This window comes from Vulpes lagopus, chromosome 10 (assembly GCF_018345385.1).
Source record: "Vulpes lagopus strain Blue_001 chromosome 10, ASM1834538v1, whole genome shotgun sequence".
Classification (NCBI taxonomy): Eukaryota; Metazoa; Chordata; class Mammalia; order Carnivora; family Canidae; genus Vulpes; species Vulpes lagopus.
The window spans coordinates 81,638,748-81,659,018 of record NC_054833.1 but is presented as its reverse complement, the minus strand read 5'-3'; the positions used below and the strand labels follow the sequence as shown (position 1 = coordinate 81,659,018).

General features: G+C 37.4%; 1 protein-coding gene across 1 annotated transcript in view; it reads right to left on the bottom strand.

The window, feature by feature from the left end:
• Positions 1-20,271, bottom strand: part of NDC1 (NDC1 transmembrane nucleoporin) — a 48,050-nt gene that overhangs the window by 9,427 nt on the left and 18,352 nt on the right. The window contains exons 8-16 of the mRNA XM_041772229.1: positions 18,941-19,076; positions 18,030-18,122; positions 16,173-16,254; positions 13,984-14,139; positions 11,342-11,590; positions 11,114-11,229; positions 7,921-7,971; positions 6,122-6,185; positions 5,217-5,317 (exon numbers count right to left, since the gene is read on the bottom strand). Coding sequence (XP_041628163.1) covers positions 5,217-5,317; positions 6,122-6,185; positions 7,921-7,971; positions 11,114-11,229; positions 11,342-11,590; positions 13,984-14,139; positions 16,173-16,254; positions 18,030-18,122; positions 18,941-19,076 — 1,048 coding nt within the window. The remainder of the gene's footprint in view (positions 1-5,216; positions 5,318-6,121; positions 6,186-7,920; positions 7,972-11,113; positions 11,230-11,341; positions 11,591-13,983; positions 14,140-16,172; positions 16,255-18,029; positions 18,123-18,940; positions 19,077-20,271) is intronic.

Here is a 20,271-nt window from a genome sequence, read left to right as displayed (position 1 = left end):
CCAAACCGCTGCGCCACCCAGGGATCCCCAAAAGAATGAATTTTACTGAATTGTTCCTTCTCTTTGTTCTTCAAAAGACCTCTAAGAATGAAAATCACAAAATATCAGCTCCTATAAATAATTAGAACAGCTAAAAAAAAAAAAAAAACCGCAACAAATAAATAAGAAACAATAGATCCTAAGGATGTAGAGTTAAATAAGGGAGGAAAAGACCGAGTTTGGAGCTAATATGTCTATAACACATCTTTCAACCTCACTAATCGCCTTTTATGACAAAGGATTAATAGGTTTCAGGTTCAGGGGCTTCAGCAAACAATAGTATCTACTAGCTAGAGCTTTCAATTATTGTCTTTTCTCACTTTGTCTTATCCTTAACACTGAAATCCAAAATGCCCTGAAAACTTTACTCTACTTTAACTCTATTAGTGGCAAGAGCTGAAATGACCTCATCTGGCAGTAAAACCTGACAAAGGCTACTCATACATAGTCTTTATTTTACTTAATATGAATACTCAGATATTTCACTGGAGAAAAGTATTAATGTACCTCATTAAGGGGATTCTACCTCAGATTCCAATAGGAGTATTATGTAATATATGATATGTATACAATGTTATATTCTTAAAATCCAAAAAGACCTGTATCTTGAAACATATCCTAGGGTTTGAGATAAGGAACTGTACACCTCTGTTTGTAGTGACTCAGGCTAGTTTTCCTTTTATAAAAGTAATATGAAATTTGCTTTAATATAAATTTAAGTTAAAAATGGATGACTTAAATACTAAGAAAATAATAGCTCAAGTGGCATATGACTAAAATTATGACAATAATATATGGTATAATAAACAGTTACAGCAAAAACTATGAAAGTAGTACATGAGTAACTTAAATCTAAGATACACCAGTTTGTAATATTTGATGACGTGCCCCATGGTTGAACTGAAATACTTAATTAGCTGTGAGATTACACAAGTATCTTTGAGTGCTACACATGCTTCCTGGCGAAGACTCAGATTACACAACTGGGATCTCAAATACTTAGTGAAGAATTATCTCAAATAATGAAAAGGGTAAGCATTGAGTACAGCATAACCACTTAACAACACACTCTTCAGGAAAAGTTAAAAATTCCAAGAAGATCTTCTTACCTTAGCCTAAAAGAAATCTGAAGAAGGGCTATCCTATGAAAATAGGCACCTTGGGCCCATTTGTATTTATATGCAGCAGTATTTGCACAAAAGCCAAATGAAGAGAAAACTCTAGTTGCTCTCTCATGAGTATTTACGTACCCATGTCATTAACAAATGTCTACTGTATAAAGCCTTCAAAGTCCCTGGTCTCAAGAATCCTCTTACAACCCAGTTAAAAGAAAGGTTTATTCCACTAAAGCCAGAATCCCAAACAAGTGGTAAGGATAACAGCTTTGTTATGGAATTTGTTAATGGAAATCATGACTACAGAGCAGAGTTTCTCAAACTCAGTACTACTGACATTTTGGACTAGGTGATTCTCTGTTGTGGGGGCTGCCCGGTGCATTACAGGCCATTTAGCAGCATCTGTGGTCTCCACACAACAGATGCCAGTAGCCCTCCTCTCTATCTATGCCAATCACAATGTCTCCAGACATTGACGAAAAGTCTCCTGGGGAACAAAATTGCTGCTGGAGGCAACCACAGCTTACAAAATAATAAAAATATTAGATGATGATGCTGGTAGCTAAATTTACTGACTGTGTTCCAGGAACTGAGTTAACTGCTTTATTTATGTTATCTTGTTTAAATAATACAACAATTTGCTAACAAAGCCACCATGCTAACATCACAATCCTTGCATTTAATGAGATGTTTTTATAATAATAGTACGTAGTACCTACTATTTATTGCATACCTTTTTTATGTTCCCTGATCATCCTGCATTTCTGTGCACTGGGGCACTTATTAAAATTGTAGTTAATTATTTGTACCCGTAAATTCTGTCTTTTTTTATTCTGTTTCTTAGCGCATGGTAACTGGTAATTGCCAGGCAATTGATAACTTGGCCAGACACCACTCTAGGCTTTTTACAGATTTTATCTCTAATCCTCATAATAACCCTTTAGGGTACTATATTTTAAAGATGAAAACACTGATCTCAAAGATGTTTAATAAATTACCCTTAATCACTAAGGAACTACTGGACTTGAACTGGGCATCTGTCTGACACTGTGTCTCCTGGAATGCTTGCTTACAGTATTTTTTAAATTTAAATTTGTTAGTTAACATACTGTGCAATATTGGTTTCTGGAGTAGAATTTCAGTGATTCCTCACTTCAATATACACCCAGTGCTCAAGCGTGCATACAGTATTGATAGTAATACATTTTTTTTTCATCTTGAAAGACCCTTTTCTCCTGTACACTGTAAAAATACTGTCATACAACATGGTAATAATAACAAAGTAATAAAAGCTTATTATCTGCTGGGCAGTCAGTGTGGGATAGGCACCCTGAGTGCTTTACAGAGATAATCTCATTAATTCTTCACGTCCCTATGTGGAAAGTACTGTTATCACTCCCTCCATTTTCCAGATACAGATGCATATGTTTAGAGATTACTATTTGGTTATATAACATATTTCCCCCCCATTTTATAATTTCTGCAATGGAGATGTATCTTCTAATTAATGATATGCTAGATTCAATGAAATATTATAAATGCATTTCCAAGGTTGCACAGGTGCGAAGTAGTAGGAGCTAGGATTTAGACACAGGTAGAACTGACTCTGGATCTCACACTTTGGTCCTTCTGACATTCTATCTTAGAAAAAGGTTAAGAAATGCATACCCCTCCAGGCCCTCAGAGAGGCAAAGGACCTGGGGTCTGAAAGCCTAGTTTTTAAATCTGCCTTGACCATTTACTGAGTATGATCTTGAATAAGTCATACCAATATATATAGCCTTTTCGAGGGAGACACAATCATGTACAACAGGCCTTATCCTAACCTTATGGAGTTGTTAAAAAATCAAAGAAAAATAATTTCTTTCAGAGTACTACACAAACATTGGGTAGAGTACCACAGAAGTCTAGAGGAAAAAAGAATGAACTGTGACTTATAAAAGAATATAGGTCAAGGGTCTCTGAGCCTTCTGACTCACAGTTTTATACTGCTGATGCCCTCAAGTCCCAGCTCTGCTACCTGCGAGACTTGTGTGTGAGACCTGAGGTAAGCCACCGCATTTCCAACCCTCCCTCATCTGTAAAATAGGCCTAAATACCTCCATCCATATTTTCTTTACAAGATAGTTATGAGGATCAAAAAAATGAGTGAAATCATATAGTATTATTCCTTCTCTGACATTTCACTTAGCATAATACTCTCCAGTTCTACCCATGTTGTTGCAAATGACAAGATCTCATTCTTTTTAATGGCTAAGTGATATCCCAGTGTGTGTGCGTGCGTGTGTGTGTGTATGCACACATGTGTGTCCCCACATCTTTATCTGTTCATCTATAGATGGACACTTAGGTTGCTTCCGTATCTTGGCTGTTATAAATAATGCAACAATAAACATTAGGGGTGCATGTATCTTTTCAAATTATGCTTTCATTTTCTTTGAGTGAACATCCGGTAGTGGAATTACTGGATCATATGGTTATTCTACTTTTAATGTTTTGAGGAATCTCCATACTATTTCCCACGGTGGTCACACCAGTTTTTATTCCCACCAACAGTGCAACAGGCTCCCTTTTTCTCTACATCCTCACCAACGCTGGTTACTTCTTGTGTTTTTTATTTTAGCCATTCCGACAGGAGTGAGGCTGGATTTAAAAAAACAAAAGAAAAAAAGAAAAAAAAAGGCAAACAAAAAACCAGACTCTTAACTATGGAGAACAAACTGGTGGTCACCAGAAGGGAGGCTGGTGGGAGGATGGGTGAAATAGATGAAAGGAATTAAGAGTACACTTATTATATGAGCACTGATCAATGTATAGAATTGTTGAATCATTATATTATAAACCTCATAACACTTGTATGTTAATTAGAGTTGAATTTTAAAAGTTCAATAAAATTAAAAAAAAAAATCCCAGAAACTTAATATATAGAAAACTTAAAAATAAGTTCTCCTAATTGGGAAAAAAAAAAACAAAAAAACAGAAGAAGAAATTGCTCTGGAGACTACAAAGTACTGTACTGTTAAACTATACTACCAGCGTGATAAAAAACAACCTATGCTGTATGTGTCAAAGATATGCCCAAATCCTGGATATCCTACTATGTGGTTAGATAAGTCTACTATTACGCGTCGTAAGAAATGCTCGGAAATTATTTCCTTAGAGAAAGGTAGCTGGGAAAAGAATACAAATAAAAAACTATTCATTTGTACACGTCTCAAAAAACATACATGACAAAGTGAGCACAGAAAGAATTCAAAGGCAAAAAAACAAAAATCACTGGCTTTGATGGGTAAGACTTTCTAAGAGGTAAAATAAATTGAGTTGAAGAAAGGAACAGTGAAGCCTGTTTTCTTTTCATGTCTTACATTGCTTCCCAAGACCCAAAGATGCACCAACTCTTCTCCTTTAAACCTACTTCAACACCATTCCTCCAGAAAACCTGCTGTGCGGCCTAGCTCCCACCCTGAAATGCTTTTGGCACTCAGTGTTCCTATCTCTCCTCTGACTTACAACTAAAATGACAGGGCAGTGTAAAACACACCGTCCAACATGAGGTCAGGAAAGGCAGCCTATTCAAAAGCAAGAAACATAGGTTCTATTTTTCTGTCCTTATATCTAGGACTAAAAAGAACTGCTACTTTAAAACTATGCACCCAACCTGGAAACAGGTATCCACTAACCTCAGCTTTACCTTCTTGAGCCTCTGGCCAATAGGTAACATTTATCTGCATGGATAATTCAACTATAGGTCTACAAGTTGTGTAAGGATCCAAATTTATATCAATGAAGAGAATCCAAAAATCCTAAATAATCTGATTAATACCAGAGGTGTAATAACTTCCTTTTTCTGTTTCTATAAAATTATTATTTACAAAGGAATTAGAAGTTTTCTCTTCCTGGTCTCTCTTAGATTATAATTTCCTAAGGGTGAGAACAGTAGCACATTTTAACATCTAACCTATGTTTTGTTATGCAATAAATGTGATCTATAAGAAACAAACTGAAAAATCTGGGAGGGAGGGAAAGACACAACCTCTACTCCCAAACCCAAATACTGCCTACCTCTTGCAGCGTCAATAAAGTATTAAGAATAGCTGGTAGTGTAGTCTGGACAACTCCAAATCTATCTTCGGTAAATGATGCTGCTACTAAGTGAGACAAACCTCAAGGGAAAAGAAAAAAAAAAATTAAAAGGAAATCCAAATCATGCAAATCTATTTGCAATACATCTACTGAGAAAGAATTAATATCCTGAATATATAAAGAACTTAAAATAGAGGAGGGGGTAATACAATAGGAAAATGGGAAAAAGATTATTAATAGGAACTAAAAAGGTGTTCGACTACATGGGGACATGAATAAGATGACAGTCTGCATTCTTCTAGCAGAAAAAAAGCTTTTAAATAATACTATGTTTGGTGGTGATGAGTGGTAGGAAGGAAAACAAAACAATAAGGGAACAGAGTGACAGCTATAAGGACACTTTTCATAGGGGGTCAGGAAAGGGCTCTCTGAGGAAGTATCATTCTAAGCACTGACAAGTCAGGATCTGAATGATAAAAAAAAAAAAAGAAAGAACTCAGTTTTGTAACAGCTAAGTTTTCATATTCAAGCTAAGTTAAATATGATAAAATGTTAAAAATGTTATGTCATCTTAAGTTGACAGTTGAAAACAATCTATTAATCACAGTTTTTTGAAGTAGAAAAAGACAGGCAAGAATCCCAGGTTCAATTTCTTTGCTCAAATATAAGGAAAATTTCTGCCTAAGTTAAAGTGCACCTAAATATTTAAGAAAAATGATCTATATAAAAAATTTAAAAATGTATCTAAAAATTCAAAGATTGAGATCAAAGCCCAGAACCGATCTTTCATGGATATACGGCAGTATTTTTTTTTTTTTTTTGGATATACTTCAGTATTTAACTGATAATGAAAATCAAAGTTGTAGTTCACTGAGATGGCTTACCTTCTAATGCCCAAATATGCATTTGGGCATCTGAAAAAACAGCCTGAATAGAGGCCTCTGGGTGCTACAAATAAAAACAAAAACACTTAAGCAAGTTACTCTGGGCATTAACTCTGTTATTTTATCTAATCAACTAGGTATCCTATAACAATAAAAAATTCACAGCTGCCTCAAGAATTAAAATCGGAAATTCTTATATGATTTAACTGCAATAAAGCATTCTGCCACCAACTTATTGTGTGACCTTTGCCCAATATCTAAATCTCTGTTTCTCATTTAAAGTAAGAGTTACACACACTCAACCCACCCTCAGATTAGTATAGAGATCACCTAAGAGAATGGTTACAGTGCTTTTTTTTTTAAACCTCAGAAATGCCTAAATACATATTACTTCTCTTAAATTGTGTACCCTCAGCCCCACTCCAAAGAAACACCATTCAACCTTTAATACACTAAGGTCGAATAGTAGGGAGCAACCATTGGCCTGTTTAGACAAATACTGACTTTGTGATGTACCCAGTGAAACCTGCTAATAAGTACATCAGCATGTTACATTTCTCAATACCAAATAGCAGGGTCTATAACCCTTAACATATAATAGATTCACATGCAAAATTAGAATCAAAGGTGGCCGTTCACTTCCATAGAAAAAGAAGATCTTGTTCAGCATCTGCTCTGCCCTTACTGGGTATGTGCCCTTAGGCTACTACTTAACCCCTCTGAGTCTCAAGTTTCCTTATCGGTAAAATGAGGACAGAGAGACACCTCACAGGAATGCTGTTAGAATTAAATGAGGGAACATAAGAGAAAAGAACATGGCGTACATAAGACACAAGGGTGAGTTCTCTTCCCACCCTCTGAAGTAAAACTTCAGACAACCCCTCTTCCTCTTGGTGGAAGAGAAGACACCTTTCTCAGGGGGGTGAGAGTTTTCACAAAGCTCTAATGGAGAGCCAGAGGTAGATTCTTTTTGGTAAAGGTCATAGCTAATTGGGTGGATCACCCCTGCCACCAATGTGAGAAAAGTTTTAAGCACTCGCAATGATTCTTTGTTCTGTGTACCTATGTTCTATCAGGTTACTCTTATTCAGATCTCTCTTCCCACAGAATAAAAATGAATAATGCATGTCAGGGCAAGCCATTCACATTGAGTACAGTATCAGCTAATAATATAATATCTTCAGAACGAAGGAAGTTAGATTAAAATAACTAAAACAAAACAAAAATTCTTTCCCTACATATGGGCAAAGATTTTGCTCATCAAAGGATTAACATACAACAGCTGTAGTCCGTGAAAAAGGAATGATTCTTTAGCTTCTGCAGTTCAGTTATTTTCCTATGGCAGCTGGAGCAGCTGACACACAAGTTGGAATGTCATTTAGTTTGTGGCCTGAATTACAACTTTTTATCCCACACAAACTTAACATCTGCAACTTAATCCAGTCATCTCTCTTCTGAACACCAAAATGGCCACAAAAGATTACAGCAGGACAATTAGCTGTGAAGGATTGCCATGGATTTGATCATTCTGTAGGAAGGGGTTGTATTATGAGCACAAAGTTGCCTGGAGCCCAGAGACTCAGGAGACCAAATTGGAGTCAAGCCTTAGGAAGTCACTGAGATGAGATGGGTGTCTAGGGCAGCTCTTACTCACAAGGAGGTTTAGTCAAGCACTGTACAAAGCTGTTTGGCTTGCTTGGATTGAGCTAAATATTTAGAAGTCAAATCAAATCTGGTACTTAATTTCTTATTTCATTTCCTCTTCTCCCCTTCCCAGTGCTCTAACTATATATCCTTACCTTACTGAAAAAATACATTATCAACACCCGCTTTGATAAGAAATTCTTAACCTGAGTTGGAGAAAAGAAAGAATTAACACATTTACAGTTTTCGATTCTATTCAAATATGTTAACATATTCCCAGGTTCTTCCTGACACTAAATTAAACGAAACACTTCATATCTTACAGATAAAGAACAAAGAACAATATTTACACTAAACCAAATAAGTAAATACTTTTGTATTATAAACTAGATGACCAGGATGGGCCATCTAACCTGAACTGCATTTCCATGTATACATGTCTAACTCCCAAATTAGAGCCCTATAATAAAAGGAATTCAAAGTGGTTCTTGTGGTATTTTCTTACTCAATTCCTTACAACTGTCTTGCCCTTTACCTCCTAATACCAAAAGAGTATTTTCTCTACAATAAAAAAAAAAAAAAAACTTAAGACATGAAATGATTTTCTGCCAATTGATATTTACACGGGAAACAATTTTCTTAGTATTAAGCTGAAAGCTACATAGTCCAGCTGACTTCATTTTTTTTAAGATTTTATTTATTTATTCATGAGAGAGACACACAGAGAGAGAGGCAGAGACACAGGCAGAGGGAGAAGCAGGCTCCACGCAGAGAGCCTGATGTGGGACTCGATCCAGGGTCTCTAGGATCACGCCCTGGGCTGCAGGCAGTTCCAGCTGACTTTAAAGTGAATTCATGATATGGTGGTACTTAGGGCATGTTGGGCAAATGGGATCCCGAAGTTTGTGAAATGCCTACAGACCATCTTTATTAACCAATCATCCCATCAGCAAAGATGTTGTTACTCCTCTCATCTTAAAAAATAAAACTCTAAAAAAAAAATAAAAAAATAAAAAATAAATAAATAAATAAAAAATAAATAAAACTCTCCAGGATCCCTGGGTGGCTCAGCGGTTTGGCGCCTGCCTTTGGCAGAGGGCGTGATCTTGTGGAGTCCCAGAATCAAGTCCTACATTGGGTTCCCTGCATGGAGCCTGCTTCTCCCTCTGCCTGTGTCTCTGTCTCTCTCTCTGTGTGTCTCTCATGAATAAATAAATAAAATCTTTAAGAAAGAAAAAAAACAAAATAAAACTCTCCCATGACTCCCCAACTCCCTCTAGCTATTAATTATCCCATTTCTTTGCATCCCTTATAGCAAAGCTCCTTGAAAGACTCAGCTTTTCTTGTGCCCTCTAATTCTTCCCCCAATCTCTCCTGGCTCCATCCAATCAGCATTCATCCCATCCACTCCTACCCAGAAGCTCAACAAGGACTCAGCCACCTCCACATTTCTAGCACAACAGTTCATCCTAGTGTGGCTCTCAGGCTACCCAGCAGCAGCATGTGGCACCATTCTTCTTTTCTCGGTTCTCTTCTCACCTCCACAGCCACTTGATCTCCTCTACCAGTCCTCATCTCCCAGACCTGTAGTCACTAGAGGGTCCCGTTCCTGCATCTCTCTTCTTCTGCATCCAAAGAGTTTTCATGGAGTCTCATGGCTTTAAATACTATCTGTATTCTGAGGACTTCTAAATTTCTATTTCTAGCCCAGAACTTTCCCGTATGCTCTGGATATATGCCTCAGTTCTTACTTGGTATTTTCAATTGGTTGTCTAATAAGCATCTCAAAATGGACATAAACCAAATTCATGATTTCCCTACCTTACTTCTACCAAATCTCCTCTCCCTGAATCATCAGCTAACTGCAACTGTATTTCAGATCCTCAAACCAAAAACTTGGTTTGAGGTCAACATTGCACTCTTTTACACCACAACCAGATCATAAACAAATCCTATTACACCTACTTTCAAATACATCCAGACCTTGATCACATCTTACAGCCTCTACCATAATCACTCTGGTCACTGATACGATCATCTCCCACTATATTACTTCGACAGCTTTCCAACTGTCTCTCTGCTTCTACTCCTGACCCCTGAGAATCTAATCTCAACACAACAGCTAAAGCAGCACTTTCAAAATGTAAGGTTACATCATGTCATTCTTCTGGACAAAATCACCCTGTGGCTTTCCAACTCACTCAGAGAAAATGCCAGTCTTCATAGTAGCTAACGCGCCTGATGAGCTCTGAGTGCCTGCTACCTCTCTGACTTCATCACCACCTGCTAGTGTCCATGTTATTCCTCACACAAACTAAGCGCATTCCCACCTAAAGACCTCTGTATCTTGCTGTTCCCCACCTTCCCTTCAGGTTTCTAATCAAGTGTCCCCTAATCAATGAGCCTTTTTTTTTTTTAAGATTTTATTTATTTATTCATGAGAGACAGAGAGAGAGAGAGAGAGAGAGAGAGAGAGAGAGAGGCAGAGACACAAGCAGAGGGAGAAACAGACTCCATGCAGGGAGCCCGATGTGGGACTCGATCCCCGGTCTCCAGGATCATGCCCTGGGCTGAAGGTGGCGCTAAACCGCTTAGCCACCCAGGCTGCCCATTTTTCTATGCAGCACTTAAGACATCAAGTTTTTTTCCCTTTGAAAACATCCATTTTTCATATTTTGAATTAAACATATTGGGATGCACTTAGTCCACAGCATGTCATGGTTTAACGGCAACTTTTTTCTTAACAGTACACAAAGTAAGTCTTACAATTCATAGTATGTTTTTATATCCAAAGAGATACAGTTTAAGACATTTGCTTGTCTATTTCCCCTTGCTGGAATGTACATATTCAGGGCTTTTGTTTGCTGTTTTCCCAGTGCCTAAAACCGGTCTGGGTCAGCCCGGGTGGCTCAGCAGTTTAGGGCCGCCTTCAGCCCAGGGTGTGGTCCAAGAGACAGGGGATCGAGTCCCACGTCAGGCTCCCTGCATGGAATGGAGCCTGCTTCTCCCTCTGCCTGTGTCTGTGCCTTTCTCTCTCTGTGTGTCTCTCATGAATAAATAAAATCCTTTAAAAAAAACAAAAAAACCACAGTCTGCGTACAGAAAGAACTCAGTTAATATTTCTTAAATGAAAGAATTCACAAAGTATCATATTAGGTTAAGTCACATGAAATTTCAATTTATATATTCAAAACCAAATACCAGCAATTTCATATGAGTCAATTTAATACAGGAAGCATCAAAAAAAAAAAGTCTTATTTACCCCCTGATGGCTTATTCATGTGAGATCCTTGATGCGCTCAATGAGAAATGTGCTCAAATATACATCCTATAATTGTATCATCCTACCTGTTCACGTTTATTCTGAATCCATGAGCAAATCATACTGGGTTGTCTCGCTGTCTTACCCTCAGCACTAATGGAGGTAGATGGAGAAGGGTTAGAAAATTCAGTCATCTGCTGATCTAAATAAAAAAAACAAAAACAAACAAACAAAAAAACCAAGATGGTGAAAACGCAGGATATCTGAGTCTCTGCAACTATGACATTTCAAATTTTCGAAAACAGTCCCCTTACCAGAAGCAGAAGTCCACAATCTTGGCCCTCTTCTTATTAGCTGAGAACTCTGAGGGGACCCATAGCAGGTATTTACATCAAAAATTCCAGCCATCCGATTCACCACCACACTAGAGCCAAACGGGGTTCCGAGGGGACTTGTAACATCAGGTGTAGATAATTTTGAGGAAAACAATGACGTCTTAACTAATGGTGGCACTGGAGGCCGAGTCATCTGGCTAGATTTCGGGGTCTGAAAAGTAGTTTCTTCTGTAAAAGAACAGATCCAGCACTGAAGAGGCAACCTGAACAAATTTTACACATCTCAGTTTTTGGTTTAATTCATCTACCCAAGGCTTGGGCTGTTTCTTTTTAGGTTTACATTCTCCACATCCAGCTTTTACAAGTTCAGAGATCACTTGCATAGCGTTACACATTTTCTCTCGTCAGACGGGTGCAGCCTCTCTTGTCTTCTCCCATCCAGAGAGTATCTTCACCTTCAAGGTCAGTTTCTCTAAATATTAGCTGTGTTGAACAAACCTTTCAATTTATATTCTATTTTCAAATGGCAACAACTTCAATTACTGCACTGGAGTCAGTCCAATGTTACTGAAAGGGCCTACTACAGGTGTTACTTTGACTAAATCTGCACTGTGAAAATGTACTGATAAAGGGTCCACATTTATCCATTTTCCACAGAATTTTTCCAAGTTAACAAAAGTCACACCATAGATGAATTTGCCCAGGATCATCTACAAATATGACCTGTAAACACCTTCAAAAATTATCTTACAATCACCAATTTATAGACTGTTGTATAAAAGCTAAGGAATATTTTTCTGGCCACTTCAGTACAAGGCATAAAGACAAGTAAGTTACATTAGTATTCTTAATAAAACCACCATAAAAGATCAAACATTTAAAGTGCCAAACTTTTATTAATGACTTTTTAAGGTTAGTGACAGCTAGAAATATTTGAAGAATCAATTTAAAAATTAAGACTGAAGTTTTTTAAGTTCTGCAAAATTAGAAACAAATTTTGACTAAGTGATGGGATGTGACAACCATTTAAAATAATGAATAATTCCTACTTGGTCAGACCCATGACTCCCTCAACCCAGAGCTACAATGATCTAACATGCTAATGTGATAGAACTGGCCTATTTAAAATCCTCTAAAGGCACCCTCTCCCTATAAAATGCAAACTCCATTGTGTACATACAAGGCCTCCCTTCATTATCAATCATCATCCTTCCCATTTGGACTTCATTGTGACAGACTTCCTTTTAGCAGATACATTGTCTTGTCATTATTTGTGTGCCTCCCACTAAAAGGTCAGTTCCAAAAGTGTTTTTTCATCTTTGACTCTCTGACTTCCAGCACACTGCTTAATATATAGTAAACAATCAATAAGCATTTGTTGAATAAAATAAATGTTAATTCGAATGCTGAGTACAACTGAAACACTCTTTTAAAATATGACATTCATGGTCTTACCTAAATCATTTTTCATTTGTGTTTTTTTTTTTAATTTTTATTTATTTATGATAGTCACAGAGAGAGAGAGAGAGAGAGGCAGAGACACAGGCAGAGGGAGAAGCAGGCTCCATGCACCGGGAGCCCGATGTGGGATTCGATCCCGGGTCTCCAGGATCGCGCCCTGGGCCAAAGGGAGGTGCCAAACTGCTGCGCCACCCAGGGATCCCTCATTTTTATTTGTAATGAAAAATTCTTTGCTTTTGCCCTATGACCCCCACCAAAGTAATGATGCTTGCTGTAACCCATATAGGAATTTTTTTTTAAATATCAAGATTAATTGCCAACATTTAAAAAGTGGAAAATTTCACCCACAATATTGTTAGCTTACTTAACAATGAGGTGCAGAGGTGGGGAGGTGGTATGTATGGCACAGAATACCAGGTCCAAATTCCCAGAAGGGAATTGGATTAGGGCTGAACCTAATCCACAGCTTCCCCTTCAGACGAAGCCAGCGCTCTCAAGGTTATCACAGTTCTCACCCAGCCAGTTTTGCCCATTTTCATTCAAGGCCTGCCTCCAAAAGGCATGTGGACATTAAGTCCCTTCATTAGTCTAACACATACATTCCTAGGCCTCTTAAGGAATTTGGTCAAATAACCTGGGTCCCTCCACTCTATGTCATCCCCTCAGCCTCAATCCTTCAAGCATTCTATTAAGCTATCTTAAAACAATGAATGTGATAAACCACATGGTGAAACTGCTCAGTCATTCCAAGTGCTCTCCTCTGGGCACTGTCCAGCAACTTTATATCTTTGGGATATTATAACGAGAACAGCACGCAGTACCACCTGAAAAGCTTCACCTGGCCATGCACTTGAGGAAGCTGACGCCTTCTATCAGATGTGCCAGTTTGTTAGCCTTTCTAATGCTACCCACGGAGCGGACTTCCCAACTTCATTTCTTTAATCTACAATGATATGCAGGACTTTTTCTTGGTTCAGTACAATATCCCACTTATTAGATCAATTTTCCCTAAAAATATATCCCTCACACTCATGTATACATATCCTTAGATTAACTACTGTCATCTTTCTTAGTATACTTATCCTTAGATTAACTACTGTCATCTTTCTTAGGAAACAAAATGTACAGACACTGTCCTCTCACAGGAATACAGGAATTACCTGGAGAATTCAATTTCTTAGGTTCCACGGAGTATGAGGACACCAGTCTCCCATTCGTAGCAGCTGCTTCTTGGTAGAGAACCAGTTTCTGAGTCATATCATTTAAAAGGTTCAAACACTCCCTTGAAATGGCTGTCCAATTGTGTGGATGTCCACCTAGGAGATCCAAATACCAGGTTTGAAAATGTACATAGTTACCTTCTCAAAGTGAGGAGAAAACTCAGTAAGAAATGTGATATGACAGAGGTGCTTGGATGGCTCAGTCAGTTAGGTGTCTGCTTTTGGCTCAGGTCATGATCCCTGGGTCTTGGGACCAAGCCATGCATCGGGCTTCCTGCTCAGTGGGGAGTCTGCTTTTCCCTCTGCTTCTCCCTCCCCATTGTGGCTCTCCTCCCTCGCCCTTGCTCTAATAAATAAATAAAATCCTAAAAGAAAAAAGAAATGCTAGATAACACTTTGCATCAGGGCCTACATTCCTTGGCTAAGCTACTATTTATACTCCTGTCATCTAATACACAGCAGGAGTTCAATAAATATTTGGACAAAATAATTTTCCGAAAAGTCTACAAGCAAAAGCTTGCTATTTTACCATAAAAAAAAACAAAGCAAAACAAAACACCTCTCAAATTGGCTGCTAAAATAAAGCCAAACACTAGAGCATGGGTTGAGTGAAGAAGAGCAGGACTACTTCCTTTGTAACACTGAACAGACTAAAGACTAAGACAATGAGTACAAGCATGTCTAATGACATGTACCCCATGGCCCCCCAGGACCTATAAGTTGTTGTATCAGGCCGTTTCCTTACATGTTCATTTATAATAGCTCCATTTGTTTTTCCTTCTATAGGAATAACACATTATTTGATAACAATTATAGTTTATACTTAGAGAATTTATATTCTTTAACTTAAGCTACTGTGATCCACAATCTTGTAAAAATTCCTTTACTTCTCATTATCTTTTCATTTTCTAAGACCTTTATCTCCTATAGCTGCCATTTAAAAATCAACCAATCAATCTCTATTCGTTGAGAAAAGCTGAGGAGTCCACTGAAAACTGGTTTCCCCATTCTGAGTGCCATATAATGTTTCTCTCTTCACTTGGATCACTCCTTAAACATCACCCCATTTATAGCTCAAGAGGAATACAACTTAACCAGCAAGCAAACAAAATACTCCATTAGTAGGTCCCAGAATGTTCTATATTGCTATTAACTCAGGACCATCACTAAGGAATTATGTGATGATCAAGTTAAATTTTAATAATACGCCCTAGAATGTAAGTTCTCTGGCAGAAAACATGTCATTCTGTTACAGTTTACTAGGATATCTAGTGAAAATATTTAATGCATAGAGAATTCCTTGGTGAACCTGTCTGATAGAAAGGACTTGTTAGTTAATTTTCCATGGCATCAGCTCCAATCATTTATACATTTACATAACCTAATTTCATTTCCATGTAACATTTAACTATAGTAGCTTTCTTTTATAATGTGGGAAATGGTAAGTATGGCAAAATAATGAAAAGCTGATTACAGAGATGAAAAGCTACCTAGGTTCTCTGTTCTCTACTGGATGAGATGCTTTCCATCCAGGAACAAGTTTAGCACTGGCATAGTTGTAAGAAGGAGTAACAAGTAACAATGGAGAAGTGTTTTGGAGTTGCCAAGAGCAACCTTGGGTCACCATCAAATCTAGTAGTTTCACTTTTTTTTTTTTTTAAAGGAAGGCAAAGTAGCATGGCAGAATGAGGGAGTCAAATGATCAAATTTCTTTTTCCATCTCTGACATTAACTGTATGTAAGTCACTTAATCTCTCTAAGACTTAGGTTCCCCAACTAGGGATTAGATGATCTGATTTTCAAGACTCCTTGTAGCATTAAAACTTTGAGGACTCTTAAACATGCTCTCTAACTCTTCTGCTCTAGAACTGTCAACCTACCTCATAGTTTCTTCAGGTTAAGGGAATGAGGATGCTAAAGAAGATAACATATAAAAGTTTAATAGTATTTTTCTGGAAATACAACATCTAACGATAGCAATGGAAACACTTGCGTAATATTTAAATCAATACTTCATTTAATGGACTCACAGCTATGTGAGGTTTTATTAAACACATCTCTGTAACCAAAAATTTTAAGTGGAACACTTTCTGCACACATACGCCTGTATCTGTTACTTTCAGCAATACCTGGTTGGCTAAGGCTAAAAACTTCTTGTCTTCGTGAAGGAGAATACTGAGAAAGCAACATCAGGTCCTGCAAGGCCAAATACTAAACGGGGGAAAAAATACACATTATTTAAATTTTTTTAACTTCTACATAAAATCTCAGCAATATATAGGTAAGGGGAAATTACTTCAAATTTCTCATAAAGGAAATGCTTTTCAGAACCATAACCTTCATTTCTAGACTCCCAAAACTTTCTTGCCTCTACCCTCGGTAGGCTACCCCAGCCACTGTAGGCTCCAGTTACAAGAAACTATAGAACTCTCCGTGCTATTTCCCCACTCTAAAGTGGTAAACTTAAAACATCACTCTTGGAACTTCCCAGGCCTCCCACACACAAACATATACTCACACAGTTCTTAACCACGGCACTTAACATAATTTATTGTAACTGCCTGTTTCCTTGTCTCTTCTGGTTCCACTCACTAAACTGTGAGGCAGGGACAGCACCTTACTTGCTATCACATTCAAAGGCAGTGTCTGGCACAAGGTAGGCACACAACATATACTGTATTCTTTTACTGAAAATCTTCATTTTGTTTCCTGGCAAACCCTTTCAGCCATCATTCAAGACACCATAACTTCTGTGAAACTCTATTATTTTAGTTGCAAGCAGAGAAAGTGGTTCCCACTGCACTTACCGCAGTAAATTTTCATTATTTTGTGTATCTGCTTCCTCCATCAGGCTGTGCTACATCTAATTCGTTATTATGCCTTACGAAACTAGCAATGACTGATACCTACCGAGCAAATACAGACTTGTTCAATAACCAAATGAGTACCTGATATTTTTGTTTATCTAATAAATTAGTAATAATTGATGTTTAAAGGTAATCAGAACCTCAGTGGTTCGTTTTCTTATTAGTTTACAACTTTTCTACAGTGTATTCCGAACTCTGGGTTCCATTTTCTTCAAATTCTTTTTTAAGCACTATAACCTCTTAACAGGATCACACATACTGTAGATATACTTTAAAATTTCAAAATACAATTTAAATCAAAATAAGTTATTCTCACTTAGTTTAACTTATAAACTTACTACAACTTCTTTCAGCTCTTTTGATTAAAATTGATTTTAGGATCATTATCATTATTCCTATTTAAAGAGAATTCAGGGCAGCCCCAGTGGCTAAGTGGTTTAGCGTCGCCTTCAGCCCAGGGCATGATCCTGGAGACCCAGGATCGAGTCCCACATCGGGCTCCCTGCATGGAGCCTGCTTCACCCTGTGCCTGTGTCTCTGACTCTCTCTCCGTGTCTCTCATAAATAAAATCTTAAAAAATAAATAAATAAATAAAGAGTTCACTGTATGGGTATACCTACCAAGCACTACCTTTGATCCTAACAGTCAACAATATTTTAGGAGTAAAAATACAACTTGACTCAATGATTAAAAAACAAAAAACAAAAGAGAAATAGTATTTTGTTTTGCTACCATGAGGAGTTTGTAAAAAGCTAATGCATATGGTTGGTATCATGGTATTTCATGCTTGGAAATATTTTTATATCTATTCTAAATATTGTACAAATTAGATTAGTTTGTACACATATGCTGCCATACATCTCTGTATTTTAGTCACTTGGAATGAAAACTGAAAAAAAGTAAATAGCAGTCAATGCAGCATGTAGTTGATTTCTTACAATACTGGTACTAGAATATTCTAGGCCCTCAAAAAATATATCTAAGTACACTAAATATTAAGTCCATTCCAAAATTGAACACCAATAAAAAATAAATTTATTATAAAAAAAATAAGTCCATTCCAAAAGACAAGTTAGAAATGACTGTGTAAAGACATAAAATGCGTAGTTCATAGGTACCTTTATGATGAGGGGAGGATTGCTGTTTAAAACCTTTGGGAGGCATTCATCCGACTCTTCTGAAAATGGTGGCTGAACAGGGAACAGATGAGCCTATCAAATATAATCAAATATAAGGACCATGAAAATGATTATTTTCTTGACTTTATTATATTCAGTAAGTTAACACTAACTGAAATTTATTACAAGAGACAATACAACCAAATTAACATCTTCAGTGTTTTAATAATAGGTTGCACTAAAATTAAATATACCCAAACACACTACTTTCTAAATGTTATTCTCTCAATTTTATTACATCTCTGGCCCCCAGTACTAGAAATAAATATTCTGAAGCCACTGAAGGGACACACACTTACAGAGATGGTAAAATAAACACTCATTTTCTAAGACAAATACCTATATGATAAAGATAATGTAATTCCCATTCATTTAAAATAATTTCAATACAAAATTTAAAACTTTCTCTCAAAGAACAAATATTTGATTGTCTTATATTAAATATTTTAGTAGTAGTTACACCGATAGCACATAAAACTAATTTAAAATCCAGGCATTTAGTATTTGCTAAACAGAGAAATGGAAACCTTCAGAAGAGACTTACACTATGGATAAAGCAGGGTAAGTTCCACTAGCAGTTCATTCAGTTTAGTTTCCAAAAACCAAGAACACTAACACCGTTCCTTACTCTCACACACACACACACACATACACACACACACACACACACACACGAAGTAAATTATGGTTACAAATGATACATCCCTAAGGAAGTCTCAGAAAAGAGACCAAAACCCAACTTACTCAAAATGGCTTTGGGCACAATAGCATATTACTCAGTGCTCTGCTTGCTAAAAACAAATCTGTGCACTCCAAAATACAAAAGCATTAACAAAAAACTCAATACTAACCTCTGTGGCAAAGATTTTGAAGAGTATCCATGAGATATACCAAGTCATCAGAAGAAAGACACCACAAAGCCAGACATGGTAGAGTAATGAGAGATTCAAGAGGCCACGCACAGTGTCAAGAGGCCTGTGAAACTGCCTATAAAAGCAGAAATTACTATTTAATCCTATGGGGAAAATACAATCTAAGCATTTAACAGACTTGGGGCCTCACAATGAGAAACAAATAAACCTTATTTCTACATAATAATGGTGATATAGATGCCTTTCCTTTTGCACTCCATACAATTCTCTAACACCTTTTTTTTTTAATTTTTATTTATTTATGATAGCACACAGAGAGAGAGAGAGAAGCAGAGACACAGGCAGAGGGAGAAGCAGGCTCCATGCACCGGGAGCCCGACGTGGGACTCGATCCCAGGTCTTCAGGATCGCGCCCTGGGCCAAAGGCAGGCGCCAAACCGCTGCGCCACCCAGGGATCCCTCTAACACCTTCTTATATACTACCTATATACTACTAAGGGAGCCTTAAAAGAAGAACAGACCTAAACTTGTGCTCAGTTTCTTATGTTCCTAATCTTTACTGTCATTTATTATGGAGGAAGAATGAGCCAAACCTACAAGTCAACCCTTAGTTGCTGGGTAAAATTTTAGTACTTTTACTTTGATGCCTAACCATTCAACAAGATTATCACCTCTCCTAGGCCAGATTTCAGCTTTGTGTTTACACCCTAAAAATAGCTCCACAATAGTTAAGAGCACGTAGCATTATCTAAAAATCACAATCTTTACTTTTAAAATAATTAAAGAAACTGTTAGAAGACTAAATGAAGGGGCGCCTGGGTGGCTCAGTCTGTTGAGTGTCTGACCAGCTCAGGTCATGATCTTGGGGTCCTGGGATCAGCTCCATGGGGCTCTGTGTTCAGCAGGGAGTTTCCTTGTTTCTCTTATTCTTACTCTGTCCCTCCCCCATGCGTGCGTGCTCTCTCTAATAAATAAAATTTTTTTAAAAAAATTTATTTATTCATGAGAGACAGAGAGAGAGAGAGAGAGAGAGAGAGAGGCAGAGACACAGGCAAAGGGAGAAGCAGGCTCCATGCAGGGAGCCTGATGTGGGACTCGATCCCGGGACTCCAGGATCACACCCTGGGTCAAAGGCAGGCATCTAAATCGCTGAGCCACCCAGGGATCCCTCAAATAAATAAAATTAAATAAATAAATAAATAAATAAATAAATAAATAAATAAAGTGAACATTCCTTTATCAAAACCTTGAACAGATTAATTGGCAAAGTCATCATAATCATACATACAACTAGCAATTTTAAAAGCAGG